General features: G+C 48.4%; 2 protein-coding genes across 3 annotated transcripts in view; one reads left to right on the top strand and one right to left on the bottom strand.

Moving 5' to 3' along the window:
- Nucleotides 1-14,939, top strand: part of agps (alkylglycerone phosphate synthase) — a 48,936-nt gene extending 33,997 nt beyond the window's left edge. The window contains exons 17-20 of the mRNA XM_035410305.1: nucleotides 1,748-1,837; nucleotides 3,390-3,489; nucleotides 4,237-4,294; nucleotides 12,634-14,939. Coding sequence (XP_035266196.1) covers nucleotides 1,748-1,837; nucleotides 3,390-3,489; nucleotides 4,237-4,294; nucleotides 12,634-12,755 — 370 coding nt within the window. The 3' untranslated portion in view covers nucleotides 12,756-14,939. The remainder of the gene's footprint in view (nucleotides 1-1,747; nucleotides 1,838-3,389; nucleotides 3,490-4,236; nucleotides 4,295-12,633) is intronic.
- Nucleotides 14,940-21,208: 6,269 nt separating this feature from the next.
- The window catches only part of pde11a (phosphodiesterase 11a), an 89,033-nt gene continuing 84,871 nt past the window's right edge, over nucleotides 21,209-25,370 (bottom strand). For both annotated transcript variants that reach the window (XM_035410878.1, XM_035410879.1), the window contains exon 20: nucleotides 21,209-23,651. In XM_035410878.1, the coding sequence (XP_035266769.1) occupies nucleotides 23,367-23,651 (285 nt within the window). In that variant the 3' untranslated portion in view covers nucleotides 21,209-23,366. The remainder of the gene's footprint in view (nucleotides 23,652-25,370) is intronic.

Genomic DNA, 25,370 nt, shown 5'->3' on the forward strand with positions numbered 1-25,370 from the left:
GGATGGGGGGGACAGAGGGAGTGAATGAGGGGAGAGGGAAGAGGTAGAAATGGGGATGGATGTGTTGGGGAGAGAGAGGGGAAAGGGGAAGGGAGAGATTGACCTCACTGTTGTGAATTGGGGTTAAATTTAGGCTGACCACTTTTAGAATTGACATGCAAGGCATTCATAACGCTGTTGTGATTGTTACTATTTACTCTTATTTGTCGCACTGATGAGCTGCTTGGTAAACTCTTACATTATACTGTCATGTCACCCTCTGGTGTGATCTCCTGAAGGACACAGTCATATTCTGTACACACGCACGGACACACACACACACACACTCACTCGCACACACACACACTCTCATACGCTCATTCACATGCACTCACTCGCACACGCATGCACACACTCGCACGCACTCACTCACTCGCACACGCACGCGCACACTCACACACAGACACATGCACACACACTTTCTCTCACACACATACACGCACAACACACACACGTGGACTCTTGCACACACATAGACGCACACACACTCAAACACATACACACTCGCACGGACATACTCGCACACTCTCTCTCGCGCTCACATAGACACACTCACACACGCACACACACACACACAGCAGCTGTGTGCAGGCTGATGAGCAGGCTGAGGTATCTGGCATGCCGCAGCTCTTTGAGCCCCTGACTGCAGCGCATGTGTGCGAGGGGCCATTATCCCGGCCCCTCCGAGGGGCCATTAAGGGCCCGAGCCCGCTCGTCACGCCCCGCCGCCCTTCCCCGTAATGGCTGGCCGCGTTTCGGTCGTCCGCTTCCCCGCCCCGGGCCACGGAGGAGCCCAGCGCCGCCCCCTCCGAGTCATTATGAGACAGCAGGAGAGAGTGGCTTCCTTCTCCGCTCGCAGGGCTAGCTCTGTCCCCACAGTGAGGCTCTGTCCCCACAGTGAGGCCCTGTCTCCACAGTGAGGCTCTGTCCCCCACAGTGAGGCTCTGTCCCCACAGTGAGGCTCTGTCCCCACAGTGAGGCCCTGTCTCCACAGTGCAGCTCTGTCCCCACAGTGAGGCTCTGTCCCCACAGTGAGGCTCTGTCCCCACAGTGAGGCTCTGTCTCCACAGTGCTGCTCTGTCTCCACAGTGCTGCTCTGTCCCCACAGTGCTGCTCTGTCCCCACAGTGCAGCTCTGTCCCCACAGTGCAGCTCTGTCCCCACAGTGAGGCTCTGTCCCCACAGTGCTGCTCTGTCTCCACAGTGCGACTCTGTCTCCACAGTGAGGCCCTGTCCCCACAGTGCTGCTCTGTCTCCACAGTGCAGCTCTGTCCCCACAGTGCGGCTCTGTCTCCACAGTGCGGCTCTGTCCCCACAGTGAGGCCCTGTCCCCACAGTGAGGCTCTGTCCCCACAGTGAGGCTCTGTCCCCACAGTGCAGCTCTGTCCCCACAGTGCAGCTCTGTCTCCACAGTGAGGCTCTGTCTCCACAGTGAGGCTCTGTCCCCACAGTGCGGCTGTGTCCCCACAGTGAGGCTCTGTCCCCACAGTGCGGCTCTGTCCCCACAGTGCGGCTCTGTCCCCACAGTGCAGCTCTGTCCCCACAGTGAGGCTCTGTCCCCAAAATTAATCTGTTCCAAATTTTTCCATGAACATAAGGGCATGTGTCTGTGTGTGCTTGTGTGATAGACAACCATATATAAATATGCACCTATATTAATGTCCTTCTCTAAGTATTTGTGTTTTGTATGTGATATTTTTGTTTTGTAGGGTCCTGGATCTCTGCAGGAACGTGAAAGAGCGAATTGTGAGAGAGTGCAAGGAGAAAGGCGTCCAGTTTGCTCCTCTATCCACGTGCAGGTGAGCACCTGAGCGGTCCTGTCAGTGCCGGCGGGTCCAAGAGCGATTGTGAACGTTCAAACGTCACAACGCCAGAGAGAGGGGCGTCGGTTCTTCTGCTCTCCACGAGAAAGTGCTTCTCGCACAGCGCTTCCTTTCACTCGCGACTGGGAAGCACATTTGGTCAGTGTGTGTATAATTTGTTTTCTGGCTTTATGTGAGCGGGTGATTGGTTGCTGCAGCACAGTGGCTCCCCGACAGCCCGGGTCCCCAGTGTTGCCCTCGAGTGAGACGCTGCTGGGTAAGCGTCCAGCTCCGGTGACCTCTGTGAGTGACCCCGCAGAGACATTGAAGAGTTGCAGGCCTTTGCTCTGGTGGAGATATTTCGGGGGGGGGGGGGTGGCGGGGGCAAGGGCCAGGGGGCAGGGGGGGTGGCCAAATGATTATTTTTCAGACATTCATTTGTCTCGCTCTGGCTGTCAGCCTGCTGAGGCAAGATTGATTTGGCTGTTTAACCTCTGCAGAAAGCCACCGTTCCAAGTGACGGAGCTTTGGAAGGCCCAGCGTCCCCACATGGTCCGGTTAGAACAATGCCGTGGAGCAGGGGACACTTAGACCGAAACACACACACACAGACACACACACGCGCGCGCGCACGCGCGCGCACACACCGCTTCTGTGGAAGGAATGCAGCTTTTGTGAAGGCTGAATTTTAAATTGTTACTGTTTCAGCCGTACGTCACACTACCGCACACTACTGTGGAAACTGTGTAGTGCATTCGGTACAATCCGAACAAGCTCAAGCAGTAATACCCCGCGCTATCAGTCTGTCAGACATGTGGCAAGATACAGATACAGATTTGAACACGGTGTCCTTCCTGGCTCGTGATAATCTCGGAATCTTGCACGTGGACTGGTGCCGTTACGTGTGAAAATTCACGGAGGAATTTTTATCTTCAGACAAAAAACGGGTTTTACCGGGCGGTCAGCCAGTGCAGGATGTTTCGGGTGCGCGAGCCTCAGGGGGGGCCCCTGCGTTCTGCAGCGTGCAGTCGCAGCGGGACGCGCAGGGTGATTGAGAAGGGAGGGCCTGCGGAGAGTCCCTGGCTGCTTAGGTGAATAATTGAAAGTGTATCTTTGCTCATCCAGTAAAAGGCCGCTCCTGATGTTCCTTTAATGGCCTGGTAATGTGATGTGATTAAAGGTGATGGATCCATCCCTCCGCCCCCGCGTTCGCCAAAACAGTACAAGCAGGCGGGGTCAGAGAGAGCAGCGAGAACCTTCCGGAGGGCCACTTATTAGAAATGGGGGGCGGGGTGGGATTGCGTTAAATGCTAAGAAAGGGGTGTGCCGCAGTACGGCCAGGAATCTCAGGGAGTGGTTTCCGTGGCAACCGAGGGGTGGGGGGTGCGGGGTGGGGAGCGGTGGGTGCAGGGTGTGGGGGGGGGAGGGGGGGGGGGAGGGGGTAATGCGGAGAGTGTGCTGCGGAGCGTGTTTGCCGAAACAAAGGCAGCGGCGTTTCTCCCTTTAGCGCTGCGCTGCCATTGGCTGAAACCCTCGTTCTCTCCGGCAGAGTGACGCAGACCTATGACGCCGGCGCCTGTGTGTACTTCTATTTCGCCTTCAACTACAGAGGACTCTCCGACCCCGTGCACGTCTACGAGCAAGTGGAGGTAAACCGGGCTTTCTGTGGCCGGAGCACCTTCGCTGGCTTTGTCACACAGAAAAAGAAACCACGACGGTGTTGCTTTTGTGTGTAAAAGTGCACGATTGGCTCCCAACCAGCTCACCAGCAAAGGGCTCAAAACAAACCCTACAGCCTGCACTGGGACCTACAGCCTGTACGTGAGACAGGAAGAACACACAGTGGTGATAACTGGTCATTCAGCCCATCTAGGCTTTCCATTCACTTACACACTCTAAGTATCCAGCGGTATTAGTCCTGGACATGAATACCTGGGGTATCTGCCTCTGTTCGGCTAGCTTCAGTCAGACACCTGCACTGGAGAGACATAACCTGGGCGCAGGTCTTTGGGTTGCCGAGCTGTTTGAGAGACGAGCCTCTCCTCAGATGGGTGGCTGGCTCTCCCTTAGTACACTGTCTGGCCTGCACTGTGGAAGAATAAAGAATAAGTAAATAACAGACATTTGCAGAAGTTTCTTTTTCTGTTTGCTTGCCACTTATCCACCTCTCTCTATGACCAGCATAGGCTCTCTGTATGATGTGTGTATAAATAAGTCCTTTTTTTAATATTATTAATATTGCTTCCCTGTAATACTGACACAGGGTAGTTTTTGGAAATTGTGAATGGTAGTATGAACATAAACTAAAAAGTGATATTCTTTCAATGAACACCCTTTTCCTCATTAAACTTGATTGATGGGCTATACTGGTTAAATTCCTGCCCCTGTCTCTACAGCATGCTGCCAGAGAGGAGATTCTGGCTAACGGGGGAAGCCTCTCGCACCATCATGGAGGTACCGTATCCCATCATGCACTGCTGCGGAGAACCGTGATTTCAGTATAACCGCAGCAACACATACAGACAGCCTAATAGCCTTTAATACTAAATGCCCGACAATTTCAGCTCCATTACTGCACTTCATTATGTTGTGTACTTGCAGGTGTTGTTGGGAACAGTGATAGCTGATGTAAATTGCAGAGTAATAACGTGAACCTTATGAGGCTATTGAAAGTTCAGTTCTGAGCTAATGTTTTATTTGTATATCAGGCTATTTAGATGTTTGTAGCTGTGCTAAGTGGGTTTTTGCTCATTTGATAAAATTATCAGGTTACTATTGTCCCCTGTTCAACCCTCAACATTTCCCTCCTCTAATATCTGATGTTAATCTAATATTGTTTTCTATCAAGCGTGTCAGTTGAGGACTTCCTACTGTTCAGGCTGCATTTGGGAAATCACTTGCGTCTTAAAGTTAACCCACGGGTTCTGGGTGTTTACTCTGCAATTAAAACCAGTTGTAAAGTTTTATTTAAAGAAAGGGAACATGGAATATGGCACACAGCTCCATAACTGTATCATGACTGTGTTCTTGTTTCCAATGGGCTTCAGAAGCTAAATTGTGTACACCTGAGTCACTATTGGATGCCGAGGCAAGTTCTGTATGAGTGGCCTGTGACACTATACTAATGTTAATGGCTGCAACAGTAAAGGTAGATTTGGTTTGATATTCTGCGTTTTTGACATTTGCGTATCGGTTCTTGAGGGCTGTGGTAGCCTTCCAGGGGCACAGCAGCGTGTTACAGTTCACTGATGAAATGACGTCGCTTTGCATCAAATATCTTGGGAATTCTGGCATCAATCATTGGGATGCATTTACAAGGCAGTTCCTCAGAGGATGAATCATTAGCGTGCAACTGAGCTGACAGCTGAGGATTAGCGATTGATGAGACAGCTGTGAGTAAAATTTCCTTTTATTTTTTAAGCGAAAATTGCGAAAGCATAAATCAGCATCTATTGGCTATAGGGATTACCTGGGTTGGACAGCATTGCTTGGAGATGGGTCGGCATCCTGATTATTTTGTGATTTGTTTATCCTTGATAAAACACCCCAATCTCATACTATGATTAGAGTCTTTTTCCTTCAGTTAATGCAGGTTTATACAAATCGTTTATGTGTGAAATAGTGTCAATAGTCTTATATTTGGTTGGGAAATAAAAATTTACTATATCATCTGTTGTGTATTGTTGGAAAGCATATGCGTGTGCTGCTGATGCTGCTCCTTTGGCCAAATCTCCCCAAAAGGGATTATTAATCTCTATGAGACTACACGGTACAGTAAAGGCTAAATAAATAAGGACCAGCTAACGGCTAAGATTAGAAACCGGTTTGTTCACGAACCCGTCTTTTCACTCTTCGTTCTGTTCACCGCCAGCATGCTTACGCGTAATGTTGCTATGAAAAGTAATTTGAAGGAAGTTCATACCAAGCCAGGGCCGTTGGTTTCAGGTTTCAGGTTTCAGGTTCCAGGTTTTTGGCTTGGCCTGGTTTTACGTCGGGCCGGGCGGCCTGCCCTCGACGCTGCTCCCTCTCGCCGCTTCCTTCGCGCGGCAGAGAGCAGTTCCCACCGAGGAGACAAATGGCCCCGCCGCTGCTTTTTTGTTCATTCGGACACAGACAAAATGAAACGTGAAGGGGGGAGAGAAAAGAGGAGGCCTCCCCCTTTGCCCTATCGGGTCTAAATGAAATGGCCGCCTTATCTATATTGCCATCCGCCGCGCTGTTTTCACGCATCGCCTCTGGCCATAAATCACCGCCGTCAGCGGCGGCCGCGCGGCGGATCAGCTGGGATATTAAACCGCCATCTTTATTTCCCCCCTTTTTTTTTCATTTGTATCAGAGGCAGAGTGGGTTAAAAATTAAAAGGCTGTTAATAAAAAAACGAATGAATAAAAAAAAGAGCGGAGCGGACAGACGTAGACGATCGGCCCCGCGTTCACGTCCCTGAGCGGCGGCCGCCGTGCGCTTAGCGGGAAAGAGGGGAAGTGTCAGGGGGAGAGAGAGAGAGAGAGAGAGGGGGAGGGAGGGAGGAAGGTGGGCGGGGGGGGTGGGGGGTGGGGTATTGATGCGGGGCCCCCTTTGTGGGCGCACTCTGTAATTGTGATTAATAATGGCGGGCGCTGCTATCTGGGTGCGGACAGACCGGTTTGTCTGCCCACAATCACGCCGTGACAAATGGAGCTGGTTTCTCCGGGTTTTGTGTATCGAGAAAAACAGATGTAGCCGGGGAAGGCGAGGTGGGAGGGCACCGCAGGAAATATAAATTATTCTGAACCTGGGTCTACGCCAGGCTGTGCGAGCGCCGCCGCCGCCGCCGCCGTGTGAGCCCGCGCCCCCCCCCCGCGCCCCCCCTCGCCCCCCCGCGCCCCCCCTCGCCCCGCGACGCTCCTGACGCAACGCTCGCTTCACGAGGACAGACAGCGCCCAAATATTTACTCAGCAAATGATTTACTGACTTTTTTGTGCCTCGGAAATTGGAGGAACCGCCCACCGGTCGAGCGTTCGGCAGACGCGGCCGAGTAATTGATGGGGTGATTTTTCTGCCGAAAGAAAATCAGACCTTCGGACGTTAGGTGTACAAATGTGTTTGTGATGCTGTTACGCCTCGTAACAATCATGGAAGAATTACGGAGATGCGTGAAAGCGTTATCGATGTCTCGGCTCGGTGCAAATGCTGGCGTTTAAGCTGTGGCTCTCTTCAGTGTTAACATTTGAATGGCTCTGAATGTGAAAATGTGAAAGGGGGGATTTGGAGGGCGCGGAAGTCTCCGTGTGAAGGGGCTATAATGTAGGAGATCCGTTCAGTCAGTTATTCATTCGGGCGATTCCCATGCGGTCGGAAAAGGCGCTAAATACACGCGGGGCTCTCTCCGCGGTTCACTGCGTGACGCGCGCCGCGGCGGAGGGGCGGCGGTCGGCCGGGGCGCCTCGCGGCCCGTCTCCAAGGAGACGCGGCGCTCTGTTGGGCGGGCGGGGGTGCCGCGGAAAGCCTGCGGCTCATTCATCACGGCGGGAGCGGGTTTATCGCGGCCGGCGGTCGGACCGGAGCACGCGCCTCGCTGCCCTTTTTAACTTTGATACTTGTCTCGTCCTATCAGACGGACAGGAGGCCCGCGCCCCGCTCCTCTCCGGCGGGGGGGGGGGGGGTTCCCCCGGTCCGCGTTTGGTAGAGCGCGCCGCCGCACTCCCGGGAGCCGCGCTTATCGCCGCCTCTGCTCCGCACGCGTGCTCAGCTGCCTTACAGGTCTCTCAGGGCTGTGTTCTGCTAAGGAAAAACAAGCCGTCTGACTTGTGCGTGTAATTAGGCTTGGATTGACAAAAACCTGTAAGGGGAAGGTCTCATCGGGCTGTTTTCTAGGAAGGGGGGGAAATAATTCTGTCTACCCCGTACATGTAATTAGGCTTGGATTGATATTTGTTTTAGTTTTTTTTCCCTGAAAGGTCTCATTGGCCTGTTTCCTATAAAGTGGGAAATTAGGCTTGGATTGACATTTCTTTTTTTCTGTTATGATGCCCCTGGTGCTGAATTCTAAAAAGAAAAGTGCAGGTGATGCTCTGGACTAGTACACATTTAGATTATTGAATGGGAGAAAATTACACAGGTCAGTTTGTTGAGTAGAACCAGCGCATCAAGTCCCAAATCTTTATAAAACTGATTGAGCTTGATGCATCAAATTTGAAGGGCAAAATTTATTTATTTATTTGAAGAGTGGTTCTTCCGTGTGCAATAGTAGAATCGTATCAAAACAACAGCTTAACCAGGGGTCTCCACTCAGTAAATTATGCTGTATGGCTCATTACCGAATTTCCCTTTGCAAACGGTGGGCTTTCAGTTTCTTGCGAGCTTTCATGTTTACTGTGTCCGTCATCGATTATCCTTCCTTGTAATTACCTTGTAGAGGAAAAAGTTTCTCTTAGTGGTGCAAAAAGTGGAGCTGGACGCCTTGTCGACGGTTTCGTCTGCCTGGTCAGAAGCCCTGCTAGATTTATTGCAGTAGCAGGGAAAGTGGGGAAAATGTGACAAGATAGATGTGTAAATTATCGCAGTGACAGAGGTAATGATGCACTCCCAGCACCTTCTGTTCCCCCCCCCCTCTCCGCAGAGGAAGGGGTGGGGGCGGGCAGCGGGGGGGAACAGGCCACTTAGTTAAACATTTGGAAGGTGCTGATTGGGTGGCGGGCCCGTGCCGTCCCTCCGGTCCCATCTGGGCGTCCGAGAGGCGGGAAGGGGCGGGGTTTGGCGGGCCTGGAGGGGGGGAGGGGGGGCGGGTTGACACAAGCCAGCCCGTTCGGAACCCCTCATCTGTCCCGTCGTGTAAGGGGCGCCTGGTCCGGCCCCTCGGCAGCCCTGTCGATCGCCCCGGCGGGCTGGGAGCGCGCGTTCGGCGACGGCGGCAACGGCTCCGCTTAGCCCCTCCCCTCTTCCTCTCGCCCAATTACGGGAGGAGGCTGGGGGCTGTTCGCCCGGTTTGGGGCCGTGCGAGAGCCCGCGTGGGGCGTTTCCCGGGGTTACAGACGGATCAAGCGGGCGTGTGCCTGGCCCGTCCCCGCCCTCCCCCCTGCTGGCCTGCTGGCATCAGCGCGGGTACGCCATCCGGGCGCGATGCGGGAAGCGGGCCTCACAGCCCCGTGTCTGGCTCGGGGGCGGGGCCTCGCGGATGACCCCGTGCCCTGCAGTCAGAGCTCCTCTCTTACGGTAATATGCTGACTCATATTTGAGCCTGAATCCTCTGACACGCTGATGCATCAGTGAGCTCTCAGGTGTAGAGCCTCCAGATCTACAGGAGAGTGAGGAGGGGATGCCTGTAACTGTGATTTTAGGCTGCCCAGCAACAAACAGGCTTATTTTGTAGCATTTACAGTACCCTCAGATCTTAGACTCGGGTTTGTTTCCTGCTAACTGTTAGCAGATGCTCACATGTTGCATTAACATGCAGTGTAATTCATTGGCATTAATGAAGTTCGCCGGTCCTCTTTGTAACTGAATGTGATGCTTCCACCGAATTTGTGACACGCTGCCCCCATGCAGAGCTGTGTGTGACACACAACCCCTCCCTGCACGCTGGGCAGTCCATTTCCTTTCCTTCGGCACAAATGGACTGCCCAGCGTGCAGGGAGGGGTTGTGTGTCACACACAGCTCTGCATGGGGGCGGCGTGTCACAAATTCGGTGGAAGCATCACATTCAGTTACAAAGAGGACCAGCGAACTTCATTAATGCCAATGAATCGCCCCGCGGAGTAGGAAGGGGGGAGCCAGGTCGCCGCGGAGTCGGAAGGGGCGGGCCAGGTAGCCACGGAGTAGGAAGGGGCGGGCCAGGTCGCCGCGGAGTAGGAAGGGGCGAGCCAGATTGCCGCGGTGCGTTCTGTCGGCACGAATCAGCGAGATGGGGGCGGAGCCTGCGGGAGATCCGCACGGCGTTTTCTGAGGCCTCGTCTCCGCCTGCCGGGCAACCAGAGCACGCTTTCCCAGGATCGCCTATCAGCCCTGGGATCAGCATGTGTGTGTGTGTGTGTGTGTGTGTGCGTGTGTGTGTGTGTGTGTGGGTGTGTGTGTGCGTGCGTGCGTGCGTGTCTGTGTGTGTGTGTGTGTGTGTGTTTGTGTGTGTGTATTTGTGTGTCTGTGTCTGTGTGTGTGTGTGTGTGTGTGTGTGTATTTGTGTGTGTCTGTGTGTGTCTGTGTGTGTGTGAGAGTGTGTGTGTGTCTGTGCGTGTGTATGTGTGTGTCTGTGCGTGTGTCTGTGTGTGTGTGTGTGTGTGTGTGTGTGTGTGCGCGGGCGTGCGTGTGTGCATGTGTGTGGGTGTGTGCGCGCGGGCGGGCGTGCGTGTGTGTCAGGGGGTTGGGGGGGAGTGTATTGATTAGGGATGTGAACAGTTTGTTGATTTGTTGATTGTTGCGAGCGTGCATGTCGACTGTTAAATTAAATAATTGTAAAAATTTCACTTCGTAATTCTCCAACCGTTCAAAATGAAAGAGCACCAAATGTTACCTTGGATACTGCTCTATATAGGTAATAGAGGTGAGCGGGGCTTGTTGTTTTTCACTTCACTTACCGTCAGTTGAAAAGATGGCCAGCTTGCAATAGAGTGCTGTATGGATTGATTTTGAAAAGCTCAATGAAAACACTTTTCAGTGCAAAATATATGACCTATAGTGAAGGCACATCTTAATGCTACAGCATACAAACGCATTCAAGATGATGCTGTGCTTCTCCAGCAGTTTGGGGAAGGCCTTTTCCTGTTTTGGCCTGACACACTGAGGTCCATATCGTGTGGAAGAACTCGATTGGCCTGCACAACCTCAACCCTATTCAATGCCATTGGGATTAATTGGCAAGCCAGGCCTAATCGTCCAATCAGTGCCCAAACTGACTAATGCTGTTCTGGCTGAATGGAAGCAAACCCTGCAGCAATGCTCCAACATTCAGCATAAAGCCTTCCCAGAAGAGTGGAGGTTGTTATAGCAGCAAAGGGTGGACCAACTCCGTATTAATGCCCATAATCTTGGATGAGATGTTGAATGTCAGGTGTCCACATACTTTTGGCCATGTAGTGTATGTGCTGCCAAATTTGCATACCACACGTGCACATCTATGATGTTAATCCACATAAGAACAAAATATCAGAGGCCAAGGGATCACAGCAAACAAGCACCCAGCTTAGTAGCGAGACCTTGTCAGTGTGACAGCTGTCCTGCTAGAACCACCACATATTTAATTAGTGAAATGGTAACGAAAGCCATGTGGAGATGCATAGGAACCCTTTTGAAAGCGAGAAACAGTGCATGAACTGTTGGATTTGAGGTGGAGTGAGTCTTTAAATGTTTCTGTTTTACGCTGTGCATTTTACAGGATGAATCTGCAAATTGCGTTTACCCACGAGGCCGAGCGCGCTCAGAACCCGCCTCCGCACCATTAGCGCCGTTCTCCCTCTATGACTAATGGAGAACGTTCGGCTGGTTTCGGTCTTGCGACATCGGTGCTTTTTCACTTTGGTTCAGAAGCTGGCCAAGGAAAAAAAAACATTAATAGTTCTCCATTTATTCAGGAGACTGGTGTATCCTGCTCGAGTCCCCGTTAATTAGCGGTTATTTTAAGCTTTTAATGTCGACGCGTTTGCTCTGGACAGCAGAGGGAGCTCATGAGAAAAGTCCTGGAAAAGAATGTGAATGTTTTTTGTTTTATTTTCCTTTTTTTTTTTGGTCTGAATGATGAATTTACTCATGTGGCTACATTTGTCCTCGTGGTTATTATATAGTTAGAATGGTAGCATGGAGTGCTGATTAGTCTTAATGGTCTCTTATTTCAGCTGGAGCTAGGACTAGCTCAGGCAAATGAATGTGCAGGAGGCTCATCATTTTTCTGCTGCCTGTAGCTTCCAAATTGCACGCATTTGAAACAATCGTTTCCAAACTGCCACTCGTAATAATTACGGTTTTTCCGGGAATCTTACGCAGAGGAAGAACGTGTCACATCTCGTGTCCTTTTCGCGGCGCAGTGGCTGTGGCAGGGGATTGTGGGAAACCCGCTGAGAGGAGAGCGGAGAGGGCTGGCGGAGCCGGGCTCTAATGAAGGGCCCTGGAAAGGGAAAGAGGTGGATTTTTCCAGCCCTTTCCGCGGAACCGGTTTCAGCTGTAGAGCGGTTGCCCAGGGAAGCAGTTGGCTTGCGTCCGTAGCCAGGGACACGTGCGTTTGGCAGAGACGATACGCCTTAGCTGGAGAGAGCGGGGCCGGACAGCTGGCACAGCGCTGGGCACCAGAGTGAACGGAGGAACGGTGGCACCTGTCCAGCGCTGCGCCAGGTGGCCGCCGCGTCCCGCCGTCCTCATTTTTCACCCGTCGCGGGATTCGGGCGCGGCGACGTCCGCCCGTTCCCCCGAGCGGGGGGGAGAAAGCGGACCGCACGGCGCAGCCCGGTTCAGCCTGCCCCAGGACGGTCGCTGTCAGCCGCGCGGTCCCGTCTCCGTTCGTGTGTCCCCCCCCCCCCCCCCCCCACAGCCCCCCTCCCCCTCACTCCGGGGGGGGGTGGGACACGGCACGCGGCGGCCGGCCGCTCCACTGGGAACGCACAGAGCCTAATGAGTTTGATAGTCTGCTGGGCTCCATAAATCATGGCATGCAAAACATTTCTCCGTTCTGAATAAGAGCATTTATCACCCACTGTTTACTCACTCACTCTCGCAAGATTGATCGGCTCCCAGCAGCCCGCTGAACACTCAGGCACTTCCAGTTTGTTTTTTTTTTTTCTGTTTTTGTTTCATGCTCCCCCCCTCACCCCCCCCCCTCCTGTCATCTTTCAGTGGGAAAGCTACGGAAGCAGTGGATGAAGGAGTCCATCTCTAACGTGGGTTTGGGGATGCTCAGATCCGTCAAGGACTTCGTGGACCCGGATAACATCTTCGGCAACAGGAATCTCCTGTAATCCTCCGTTCCCACCACCAAAATGTATGTGGTTTTTACAATATCCGGTGGCATTGGAAATAACAAATGACGAGTGGTTAATCGATTAAAGAGGTGTCCGTAGCCCTTTTGCTGTTGAAAAGGACGGCCATGTTTGTACTGGGCAGCATTGCTGTCGACCACAACATTACGACTCCTCCCTAATTCTGCACATTCTGCTTGACATGAACCTGAATAGAAACCTTTTCCTACTGCAGGCTGCTGTGTCTCCAGGGGAAAAGTGTGGCTTTAAAAGTCACGTGTAGTCTCTTCTGAATCTGTACTAATGTACACTCCCCTCATTCTTTGTCTAGTCACCTGACGGAAAATTAAGGCGTGAAACATTAAACTGTGTTCATTTCCACGGCATCTCAAAGCTGCAATGTGCTAAATGAGTAGTTTGGAATGTGTGGTGCACGTGGTCAGTACCAGTTCATTATGCTTATCCCGATGAAGATATTTATACGTCTCCATAATTTCTGCGTCTTTTTTCATTCGTTTTGTATGCCTTTTCCACTGTAATGTTCCCGAATCACTTGTGCTCGCCATTATAGCGTTAGGTTACTGAAAAAAAAAAAATCTTTTTCTAAAGTACTGTGCCTTTAAGATCTCTGCCTTTCCTCCCACACGCCATGTGAAGTGTTTACTCGCCGTGTTTGTGCGTCGCGCCCAGCTCTTCCCCCGAATCATTCCTGCGCGGCGTCTCGGGGCCCGATCGGCGCTTACGCCGTTACGGAATCCCTCAGAAGTTTGAGGCGAGTGACGCCAGGCCTCCTGCGGCCGAAGCCTCGTAGCCGCCACCGCTCCACGTGACCGCGTTTTCTTTCGACCGCTTCCAAGATAAACTTTCGCCTGAAAGCGTTCGGTTTACTTCAAGGTTTCCCCCCACTTTAGCCCGTACCTTTGACTTTTAAGTTCTCAACCCGATTCATGCACACGTATATTTGGTGTCACTCTGACTACTGCCAACCGACTGAAGCAGCCGCTGCTGTCGACTGGGTTGATTTCTTTTTTTTTCTCCCCCCCCCGACGGGTAGGACTTTGTTTGTCTAGCTCTCGATGGCTGTTTAAGTACATGATCCTTGCCTGTCAGACAGCAGGCAGAGTTTTGAGATGAGGCCAGGAGTCTTCTTGCATTGTATTTACTTTAGTGTGAACATGTTTGCAGAGAACTCACCTGAATTAGTGTCACAGTACACATGTTTGTACCAAAGACATTCAGATGCACCACTATCTACAGTCCCTCACAAATTTTATCATATGTATATGTTTGTATGTGCTGTACAGTATCTACATTATACATGAAGATGTGAACACCATATATATATATACATATATATATGCAAGAAGCTAGACTAGAATGATTGATCTTTAAAAAAGATCTTTATAAAGTAAAATGTATTGATAATTGTGACTGTTATTGTAATTACTACACATACCTGTCAGTCATTTTCATATTACACATTCTTTCTTAAAGCCCAGTATGTCCATTTCTGGCTATGCCTTTGAGTTGATCCTTTTTCTCCATATGTGTCTTTGTGAGCCGGCCTGATTATGATGCTCTGTTGATGTGAATTTTTACTCAGACTGCAGCCATTTTATCTTTTACTGAAATGTCATTTTTGCCTGTACCAACCAATGAATATGCAGATGATTTCTTTTAGTATACATTATTTGTATTCATATATTGGCCACAACCGCAAACCCAAAAACCAGTAATCCTGATGGAAGGTGCTAGAATAAGATGCAACATGTGTGCTGATGTTAATAGATTTAGTACCTTTTACTGCACTCTTCCTGTGTTATGCTTGACTAGGTTGCCTTATGGTTATGTACAGTGGATAGTATCCCCTCTTTTGCGTCCATCTGTCCACAGATGTCCGTCACTTGTCTGAATTCTTGTAAATTGTCCCAGTGAAGCTCCGATGAAGGAAGTGTTTGGCCTGAAGCCGACTTAAAAAGCCATTTTCTAACGTTTCCTACTTTTGCTTCTGAATCCAGTTTGGAATTACATACATACTAATTTGAGAGCTTGAAATCAGAATGTTATCAAAGTTTTTTTGGTTTGTTATTTTGTTATTTTTCCAATTGTTGTGATAATGTATTAACATTGCAGTACATTTTTGTCAATAACATTGGTGCAATAAATGACTTGATTAAATCTGGATGGTATTGTCTTTTGTGTGTTTTCTCTGCTGATGCTTGGAGAAATGAGGTGTAGATTGACATAGATGGCATAGATTCAGCAAGCTGAAGTAAGGGAACTGTCTCCTTCAATTCCTGCTGATGTTCAGTGTTCCTGCAGTGGCTGATCTAACTTAATGCTCCACTAACTTCTCAATCCAAGAAGAGCTGAATGGCCAGTACTCCTCATCATATATCCTTTTGTTCTTATGAAGCCATGCTGAACGGCAAGTGTTGAGGCAAACATGGAAGACTTGGCACACTTGCCATCTGCCCTTTGATTAAGGTGAATTGAGTATGTGTGGTAACTACGGCACTCGGCCTCAAGCATTCCGAGGTCATGGGGTCAATGGTCATCTGTTCTACTTTGGGCACATGCTACTGGAGGCACTCCCGAAGGGGTAAATGTGCGCTATCCCACCAAAGAAAATGAAGAAGACCACTGCATCACATTGCATCACATTATGGACGGGAAATTTGAGTTTGTGCAGCTTTCATAGTTTGACACACCATGTGGCAGAAGTGTATTTGTGTAGTTTCAAATTTGTGTTTACATCATTCAGTAAATGCCTATGTACTGTATGAATATGAAAACTGCTCACCTCAGTCAAAGTTGGGAGACAGAAATGATCATACACTGCAGGAGAAATAAAGGGTTCTCTTGACCTCAACTCAGTTGTTTTGTAGCGACTTTTCTGGACTGTCCTCTTTCTTTGAATGCTATTCAAAAGGGGTTTCTTCACTCCTTAACAACAGCAAACAAGGAAGTTTGATGATGAGAATGCAATGTAAGCTCATCATTTTACCTTCACAGTGCAGTGGAGAGCACCCAGCAAACCGGGTTTTTCACTTCAAAGGTCTCTGTTTCCAGTACAGTATGTATCTTGATAGGATATCCCATATATTCACATAATAGTGATTAGTATATGCACCAATTGCTTTACTACATACAATGAAAAATACCATCATTGTAAAGAAATTGTTCTAACTACATGATTATTCAAAAACATGAATGCGTACATTTGTGTTTTTTTGTACATAAAAGCTTCTGATTGACCTCCATTACTGTATTTTAACCGTCATTTCTAAGATTTGTAAATGATAAATTAATTGTAAATGCTTATTAGATATTGATTAAATGGTTTTGCTTTCGGTTTGGTAAATGACCATTAATGACTGTGCTATGCTTGAATAACTGTATCATAGGAAATGCACTCAGTGGCCACTTCATTATGTGCACCTACTCCTTAATGCCTGCTCCTCCTAACAGCCAATCATGTGTCTGCAACTCAGTATATAAAGCATGCCAACATGGTGAAGAGGTTTACTTGTTAGGTCAAAAATTTGAATGGGCAGGACGTGTGATCTGTGGCACTTTACCCATGGTATAAAATGTTGGTGCTAGACGTGATGGCTCCAGAATGTAAGAAACAACTTCCCTCCTGTGGTTTTTATGTACTACGATCTCCAGGGTTTACAGAGAATGGTGCATTAAACAAAAAGCATCCAGTAAGTCGCGGTTCTGTGGGCAAAAACACCTTATAAATGAAAGAGGTCAGAGCAGAATGGGCAGACTCATTCAAGCTAACAGAAAGCCCACAACTGCTGAAATGACAGCTGTGTACTACACTGGTGTGCCGAAGGGCATCTCTGAATGCACAGCTTGTAAATCCTTGAAGCAGATGGCCTACAGTAGCAGAAGACCACTCCAGGTTCCACTCCTGGCAGCTAAGAACAGGAAGATGAAGCTACTATGAGCATATGATCACCAAAACTGGAAGACTGATGATTGAAAAAATGTTGCCTTTTCTGACGAATCTCGATTTCTTTTCAAGATGTAGATGGTCAGAATTTGGCGTAGACAGCCTAAATCCGTGGATCCATCCTGCTGTTTGTCAAGCCTGGTGGTGTTGGTGTAATTGTGTGGGGAACGTTTTCTTGGCACACATTAAGCATATAGTAGGCCTCTTAATACTGTACCAATTGAGCATAATCTGAGCATTGTTGCTGACAATATGCATCCCAAGACTACCGGCAAGGTAATGCGCCATGTCACGATGTACACATCATCTCACGCTTGTTCCATGAACATGATCGTGCCCTCAGTGTGCTCCAGTGTTCTACACATTCCCCAAATCTCAATCCAAAGTCCCTAAGGAATGTTTCCAGCACCTTGTTCGATCCATGCCGTGAGCAACTCACTGTTCCGGAGGCAAAGGAGGGGTCCTACCCAGTTCTAGGCATACCTAATGAATTGGCCACCGAGTGTACACCACCTCATTAGTGGAGGAAGTCGTTGTAAAGGGGTGACGAGGTGATTAAACCAAAGCTTCGTGCAGAATCAAAAAGAAAACAGAAATGAAGCCATATGGTTCTGTTCTCAAGATAACCCTTTTGTGCCCTCAGTTTGTTAGAGGACAGGCTAAATAAGTAGCCTGCCATCTGGAGCATTCAAAATGATCAATTTCTCTTGTACCTGCATCAATTTACTTGATACACATCAATTTACCTGATACACACCAGTTTACCTGATACACATACTTATTTTATATATAATGATCTTAAAAATTGCAGGTGTTCTGAGATTTTTTATCAACACACTTGCTAGTTAACTTCAATTCAGAGAATAATAATTAAATAGAAAACAACAGTCCTTTAAGAAAAAGCTGAAATTACGTAGAAATGCATTAAATGCATTTATAATTTTTATGGCTCAGTGGATTTTTAATTGTTTAATAATCTTTGAAGTTAGGTATTTTGAAGGTATTTTGCACAGCTGGCAATGACTAAAATTCCTTGTCCAGGGCATACTGAAAAATTAGTGTAGCATGTGCTTCATGTGTTACAGGATAGACTATCCTGGTTTACTTCAATAGAGAAATCATTTATTTGATTGATTAACTGATTTTCATTAACTTTTTTTCATTTTTGACATTAAATTGGCCAAACCAACAATGAAAATTTTTTATTGAATGAAACACAAGTAAAAAGGCACAAAGGTGTTGTTCCTTTTAATGGGTGTGCTTTGTTCATTTCTTTGGCCTCTTTGTCTTTCACCAGGCTTATAATTCAGTGGGATGAACCACCCTCTCAACTGTGGCCGATCTCTTCTGTCTGCTGAGATGGTGTACTTGAAGCAGTCTTAGTTAGAGTAACAGTCAGAGTCAGATGTGAAAGATCACCTGGGCTCTTATCTCTTCGGTGTTACAGTATACTGCAGCTAGTACGACAACTAGCAGCTTTTTATCGCTCGTGATGAAAGTAGAGTATTTAGTGGCTTAGTGGCTGAAAACATAGGGTGAATACACCAGCCTGCCCTAAGCACATTGGTAGCAGCGTGTTTGCCTTTGGGTTATGGGACCTTAATTAGTTGACACCCTGTTCGTTGTCCTAGGGCCCTCCCTGAAGGTCTCCTCGTGTCAGTTTAGCCCTCTGCTTTAAAAATGCTGCTGACAGGAATTGTGGGTGCAGGAGTGTGTACCAGCAGCAGGCGTTCGGGGTTTGCGTTATTGCTGCTGTGGTTACTGTTTGTTTAATGCCCAGCGTATGCCTGCGATTCATTTGTCTGCAATTAGGCAGCTGTGCGAAGCAGCAGTTCAGACCGCGGCTCTGGACCTGAGGGATGTAATATCTGATTCCTGGTCCAGGCACAGCTGCTGTTTGCGTCAAATGTCACTCTTTCCGTTCAGCTCCAGCGATGAGTTATAGGACCTGTAAAATGCAACACCGTGAGCATTTGAACATTCCCAGGGGATGCATGCATCTGTTTAACTGAGAAGAAATGTAAAAGTTCGACAATAAGACTAGCCGAATAAAAAAGTGGATTTAAGCAGATTGTTCATTAGCCGCATCCAATCTTCTGTACAGTTTGCATAAGCCTTCAAGTCTCAGGACTTGAATGAGTCCACATTCACACTCTCAGGAAATAAAAATGTTCATGCTGATGAAAAGGCTCTTTGAATTGTCAGATAAAAAGGTAGCGCGTAGGAGGGAGCGCTGTCTGTCCTTGGCCCAGGGAGAATGCGCTATGGACTGAATGGGTGAATGCCGACTCCGCCTCCCAACCGTCATTAGACATTCGTGCTCTCGCTCCTGCTTCTGTCTGCGCGTCACCCAGTCCGTCCAGGCGAGCGGCTCGGGAGCGGCGGGATTGTTGAGCCGCCCACTCTCCTCGCGCTCTGACACGCGCCGACTTTGTCCGGGCACAGCTAAAGTGAACTACAACGGAGGGATTTACGCAAGTCCCCTCTGACGTTTCCTGCTGAAGCCATTTCGAAAAAAGGTTCCCCCGGCATTCATTTCTGCCCACGCAATCCACCCACTGACTGCAGCGCTCGCCGCTCGGCAGGGTAAGAGCCAATCCCAGCTGGCAGCCACGGCTCGGCTCGCGCACGTCGCCCGGCTCGACTGAAAGATCTTCATCAAAGTGACCTTCGATCAGGAAGACTGTGTGTATGACACAGTGGCGCTGTGTATCCTGTATATTTCCCCCTGGTGTCCAGCACTTCTGGCTCTCTGCAATGGCTGTGGCTTTCGGGAGCAAACATCAGTCAGGTCTCACGTGGGGTTCCATTGAGAACTCTCTGCTGTTGTTGGGTTAGCATTGTGCCACAACCAAAAGTGGGATTTTAGATTCAGAATTTTATAGAAATTTTTAAGTCAACTTGTAGATCATTTTGCCTTGCTGTAGGCCATGCCCTTGCCTGAATTTACAGAGCAGGACATGCCCAAGAATGCTGTCCTGCTTTCTCTTTTCCTTTTTGTGTCTAGAGCTTGACTAATACTGCCCCCTGCAATTGTTGAACTGCTTTGAAACTGCAGTTTAAACCTAGACCTGACCTTTATCTATTTTAACTGTCCTCAAATATGGCCCTATGTGTTCATCTTATCACTACCACGTTCATCCAGCATGCTGGACAATAAGAGTAGACTGTGATAAACGATGCGCATGGATGGCAGCAATGCTAAGGCATGCTGTGGCACTCAGACGGTGCACAATTGGTGCTAAGGGGCCTAATGTGTGCCAAGAAAACCTTCCCCACACCAGTACACCACCACCAGCAGCCTGCACTGTTCACACAAGGCAGGATGGATCTATTGATTCATGCTGTTTACTACTGTAGCCTCATCTTCCTGCTCTTAGCTGACAGGAGTGGACCCTCTGCTGCTGTAGCCCGTCCGCTTCGAGGTTCAACACGTTGTGCATTCAGAGATGCCCTTCTGCACACCGCTTTTGAAAACAGCAGTTATTTGAGCATTTGTGCCCTTTCTGCCTGCTTAAACAAGTCTGTCCATTCTCCTATGGCATCTTTCATTAACACTGTGTGTTCGTCCACATAATTGCTGCTCACTGGATGTTTTTTATTTATTGTACCATTGTCTCTAAACTCTAGCATGTAGTGCATGACACTCCCAGGAGGGCAGATGTTTCTGAGATGCTGGAACCACCATGTCTGGCACTAACAATCATATCACAATCAAAGTCACTTAGATCACACTTCTTGCCCATTCTAGCAACTAAACCGCTTCACCATATCTGCACGCTTTATATACGCTGAGTTGCAGCCATATGATTTGCTTGGAGGAGCAGGCTATTTGCATTAATGAGCAGCTGTACCTAATAATGTGGACAGCCGGAGATTTACTGAGATTATTCAGATCAAATACACTTAGGGGCACAGAAGTATTCATTATCTGCTGGGTTACAAGTGCTACCTCCTTGGTTCATTCCCAAGTCCTGGGCCTTTAAAACATATTATGTGAACTTCCTGAATTGATCTCTTGGATGCTTTAAACTGGCCCTCCGATCAGCAATGAGGATGATGCAATGGCCCAGAGTGGCGAACAACATGGTGAATCAACTGTATTGCAAGGACAGACTACAGACCAAGTGGAACAACTTATAAAGATGGACAATAACGTGCTGTGTATTCTGACAGAGGTCCATGCTGCTTAAGTAACTGTTTCTATGGTAATCTTTGATAGTAGTCACTCATTGTGCATCATATCCAATAGCAGAATAATTCATAAGACAAGCTGTATATTCATAAGGGCAAACTATCATTGTGTATTATGTGAGTTTATCATTACGGTATGTGGTCGTTGCTTTGTGTATCCAGATTCCAGAACAAATGCCCCCAAATCCAGGATAGCAATGAATGCATGTGTCCACATGGGGGCAGTGTTGTACTACAGGAGCACATGGAAAGCACAATGATTTACCAATGAAGTCTGAGAAATGCAGGCATCAGGTACAATTTTAAGCACAGATTTTATTCAACTTAACAAAACATTGTAGATTTCCAGATAACATGCCTCTAAAGACCCATTTGTTTCACCTCTGTGACAAAGGAACAACCTACAGTAAGTCATGGCATTGAGAAGAAATTATGATTACACGTACAGACTCAGTAGTCGTACAATGCAAAAGAATATGTATTAAGTCACAAATTTGAAACATAACGGGAAAACATAATTAATTCTTTGCATTAATACTCCATCCATTACAATGCATTAATATACCCCATGCAGTTCCATTCCAAGGTAAACTGACTGAGGAATGTTTTCATGGAGATGAAGCTGCAGATAACAAACCGTTTTGGTTTACTGGTGCTGCTCATTGTTGGTCTTTATACTTAACAGTAGTTGGTTTAACCTCACACCCCATGCAATCGAAATCTTCTGGTGGTCAGTCAGGCTTTAATTTTGACCCCCAAGAGAACAAAGATTCATGCCACACGACGACCACAGTGACCAAATTACTTCCAATTCCTGCTGTGACAACATGATTATGAAAACTAGATCAAAATGTGCAAACAAATACGCATGCTGTTGAGTCATAACAGTAGATTGCCCAATCAAAAAGGCTTGTTTTTAAAAAGAGGGAAATATATCGCAACTAAACGTGGATGTGGATGATGTGAATGATCTTGGAGACTTCATATCTTTGAGTCAGATTTTGTTTTACAAGAAATTAGCATCAATTATTATTACTATTTTTTACTTGTTTGCTTCTTTAAAATCGGCTAAGCGTCAGCAGCGAGTTCATTCGGGAATAACGTTTAACGCGGCTAAATCGCTGAATTAGGAAACTACGGGTCGCATAATAGCTGCTGAAATTCCTCCAGCATCTGCACTGACAGCAGGCCTCGCTTTAATTTACACCCTGATAACCGCTGCCGTTCAGCAGTAATATAATCAGGCTCGGGGTCCCCGGCCTCCGCCGAGAGGAAATCAATATCGTTCTGAACCCAAAATGAGTTATCGCTGCATGTGGGAGGAGCCGGCAGTCATTTGGGAGTACGGGGCGGTCCTTGTCATTACGGGGCAGAAGAGACACCGTCGTTACTCGGTAGTCAGCCCGTAGTCCTGAGGGTGTTGTTTTATGGTACCATCTCTTTGAATTATGCAAGAGCACAGATTACTGTCTTTGTCTATACATTCGCATTCTTGGTCACATGAATCAAGCGTTAATGTGTAAAAGGCATCACAATAGGGTTTACACAGGGGTGAACAAAAACAGATTTCAAAAAGGGAATGTAACCTAGGACACCATGCTGATGTCCACCTGCTATCTCTCATCGGTTTAGTGAAGAATGTCAGGATAATGATTCGTGGTGAAAAGTTTCATGCATAAGGATCCACAAACAGGGGGCTCTCGATTTTCACCACAAGAAACGCTTGGTAACAAGTCCACCCCACAACCGCTGATCCCCACAGCACTGACACAAGCCAACCGAGCCAAAGAAACACTTCATTAACCACGGGTAACCAAAGCCAACAAGCTAAAACTGATATGAAATGGCACTTGCATATTCCATTTGTGTAAAAATAGATATGTACACTACAAAATTAACAAGAGTCCCTGTAACATTCCTGCGACAAATAGGTTACTCAAAGCAACACGAAGAGGGTCACGTGACTACAGCCCCAAACTTGTGGGGAGTTAACATAGACAAAGAGTGGCCTACGATTCCAGCTGCTCTTTACTATCCCCCTTCTCTTACAGTGAGGTGGCACTCTCCTCACACAAACAAATTTCGGGAAAAAAGCCAGGAGACTGTGGTTCTCGTGTTTTTGTTTTCCCTATAAATACCAGCTCCGAGATTCTAATTTTTACCTGATAACTAAATGCACAAAGCAGGTGTGCAAGCTAACCCAGCGGCGCTAGGCCCAGACTCCCAATGGGTGGGGGTAGGGGAGTGGAGGGGGCATGAGAGGAACACAAAAACTTCGACCTTGGCGTCCATCTAAACGCGCGATCCAGCAGAAAATTCTCGGCCGCGGGTATCGAAAGCTAAAGCAGAGCACAGAAGCCCTGCATGCACTGCTCAGCCTGTCGCTGCAGGCCACGTGTTAGTGGACAGAAGCTAAGGGGCAGCTTGCGGAGCCCCGCGAGGACTGGCGGGAGCTAGCTGGTGTTTTCGGGGGGACCGCTATCACAGGGAGCCCCGCCGTGGCTCTCTGCGCCGCTGCTGGGGTCTGCCGCGGCTTTCCTGGCACCGCTGCTGGGGTCTGCCGCGGCTTTCCTGGCACCGCTGCTGGGGTCTGCCACGGCTTTCCTGGCACCGCTGCTGGCAGGCGCGGTCGACTCCTGGCTGCGCTGCCGCTCCCTGTTTAGCTCCTCCCACTTCGCCCGGTTCTCCTGGATCAGGTCAACCATTGGCTGCAGTTTTGGGTTCAGTTTCACCAGAGTCTTGCAGGGTGCAAAGCAGAGAGAGAAAAAGCAGAGAGAAAGAGAAAGACAGAGAGAGAGAGAGAGAGAGAGAGAGAGAGGGAAAAATTATTATAACTCATGGGTAGTGTCCAAGAGCAGCAGTAATGAATATGTATTCATTCATAAAGAAAACAGGAGTAGATATGTGAAATAATAAAATCTAAGTGTTAACTGAAAATAAAAGCAAAAAAACTGGATCTTGAGGAGAGGGGGATGAACTGAATGATAATTCCTTTCAGATTCCAGACAGGGATTTCAATGGGTTTTCTCCATTGCCTCCTAAGCACAATGGGGTGGTGTTGGGCCATATGTGCACCGTTGTCTTGGACATACAGCAATAAGCCATTGACATTTCCATGACATAAAAACAGAGTTTGATATTACTTAATACACAAGATCAACACTGATCCATTATTGCCCTTTACAACTACCTCCCCTTACCAGACTACAATGCCTGTCTGAATGGTACCAGCTAGAGACAACAAAATTACTGCATTATAGCATATAGCAGTATAGCATTATTGGATATAGTAGTTTCAGTAAGCTGAACATAAAGGTCATTTTATCTTGGGTACTTCTTGTATGTTAAAAATATTGATATACCGCAGCATGCATACTACAAGAATTAAGGACAACAAGTAGTATTAAAAATTTAATGAGACATAGTTAGCATTGTCATTTCATCTGTTTTGTTTGTTCCTACTCCAGTTTAATCACAGTGATACATGTTCTTTCAAAATTCCTGTGACAAAATGGTCTCAGAAGGAACGTATTTTTTGTGGTTACCCAAGCTGGCTGCAGTTTTAAGTGCCGTGTCAACCCGCTGCTTTTGTAATTCTTGCTAATTAACCCACATTTTACCAGCACTGGCTCATTAGGATGCAATTCCCACAACAGGAGAAAAAGACACAAAGGCCGTCTCTGGTGCACAACCTACGGGCTGCCGTCTTTGATGAAAACATCCAAGACGCCGTGCGTCTGCACAGCCGAAAGCAGCACCCAGCGGGGTAGGATTCATTATTCTCCCCTGCTCCTGTGCTCTTAAACATGACGACGCACACCACCCCCGCAGGAACCGACAGCGGAGCGGCACGCCGCGCCGAAACGCATGTCATTACAGCGGCCGACATCCATTTCATTTACCGGGACACGTTTTTATGGCAGCACATCAGACTGTAGATAGCAATAGTGTTTTGCTTTAACTATAAGGGTTGTGTGCATCGAGGAGGACTTGTATATGACACCCATAAACCAGTCTGGCAAAATTCTGCAATAAGAAGTGGAGTGCATCAAAGTAGGGAGACTCATCGCGCGGTCTGTGTTTTATGGAAGCCTGCGTCTCCTCGGATCGTCTAGGGCGCCGGCGAATGTGGCCGCCCTCAAATCACGCTTCGCACTTGCGACGTGTAGGAGCGTCGGCTCCGTGCGAGGCAGGCGCGTGTCACGTAGAATCATCTGACCACAAACGCGCAACGAGCAGGAAGAGGCAGAGTTTAATCTCCCTCGCTTACTCCCAGCAGACCGCAAGGGGGAGGGGAACCTCATTAACGAGCCTGGATCCTCTCTGCCTGCCGCTTCACTCGCCTACTCTCTCGCAGGAAGGCGCTGGCCAATGAGGAGACAGAACAAAAACTCCCCAGGGGCTTTCCACTGAACCGTCCTAGTTCTCCACAGTTCTACTGAACGTGGTCTGCTCGT

This window comes from Anguilla anguilla, chromosome 3 (assembly GCF_013347855.1).
Source record: "Anguilla anguilla isolate fAngAng1 chromosome 3, fAngAng1.pri, whole genome shotgun sequence".
Taxonomy (NCBI): Eukaryota; Metazoa; Chordata; class Actinopteri; order Anguilliformes; family Anguillidae; genus Anguilla; species Anguilla anguilla.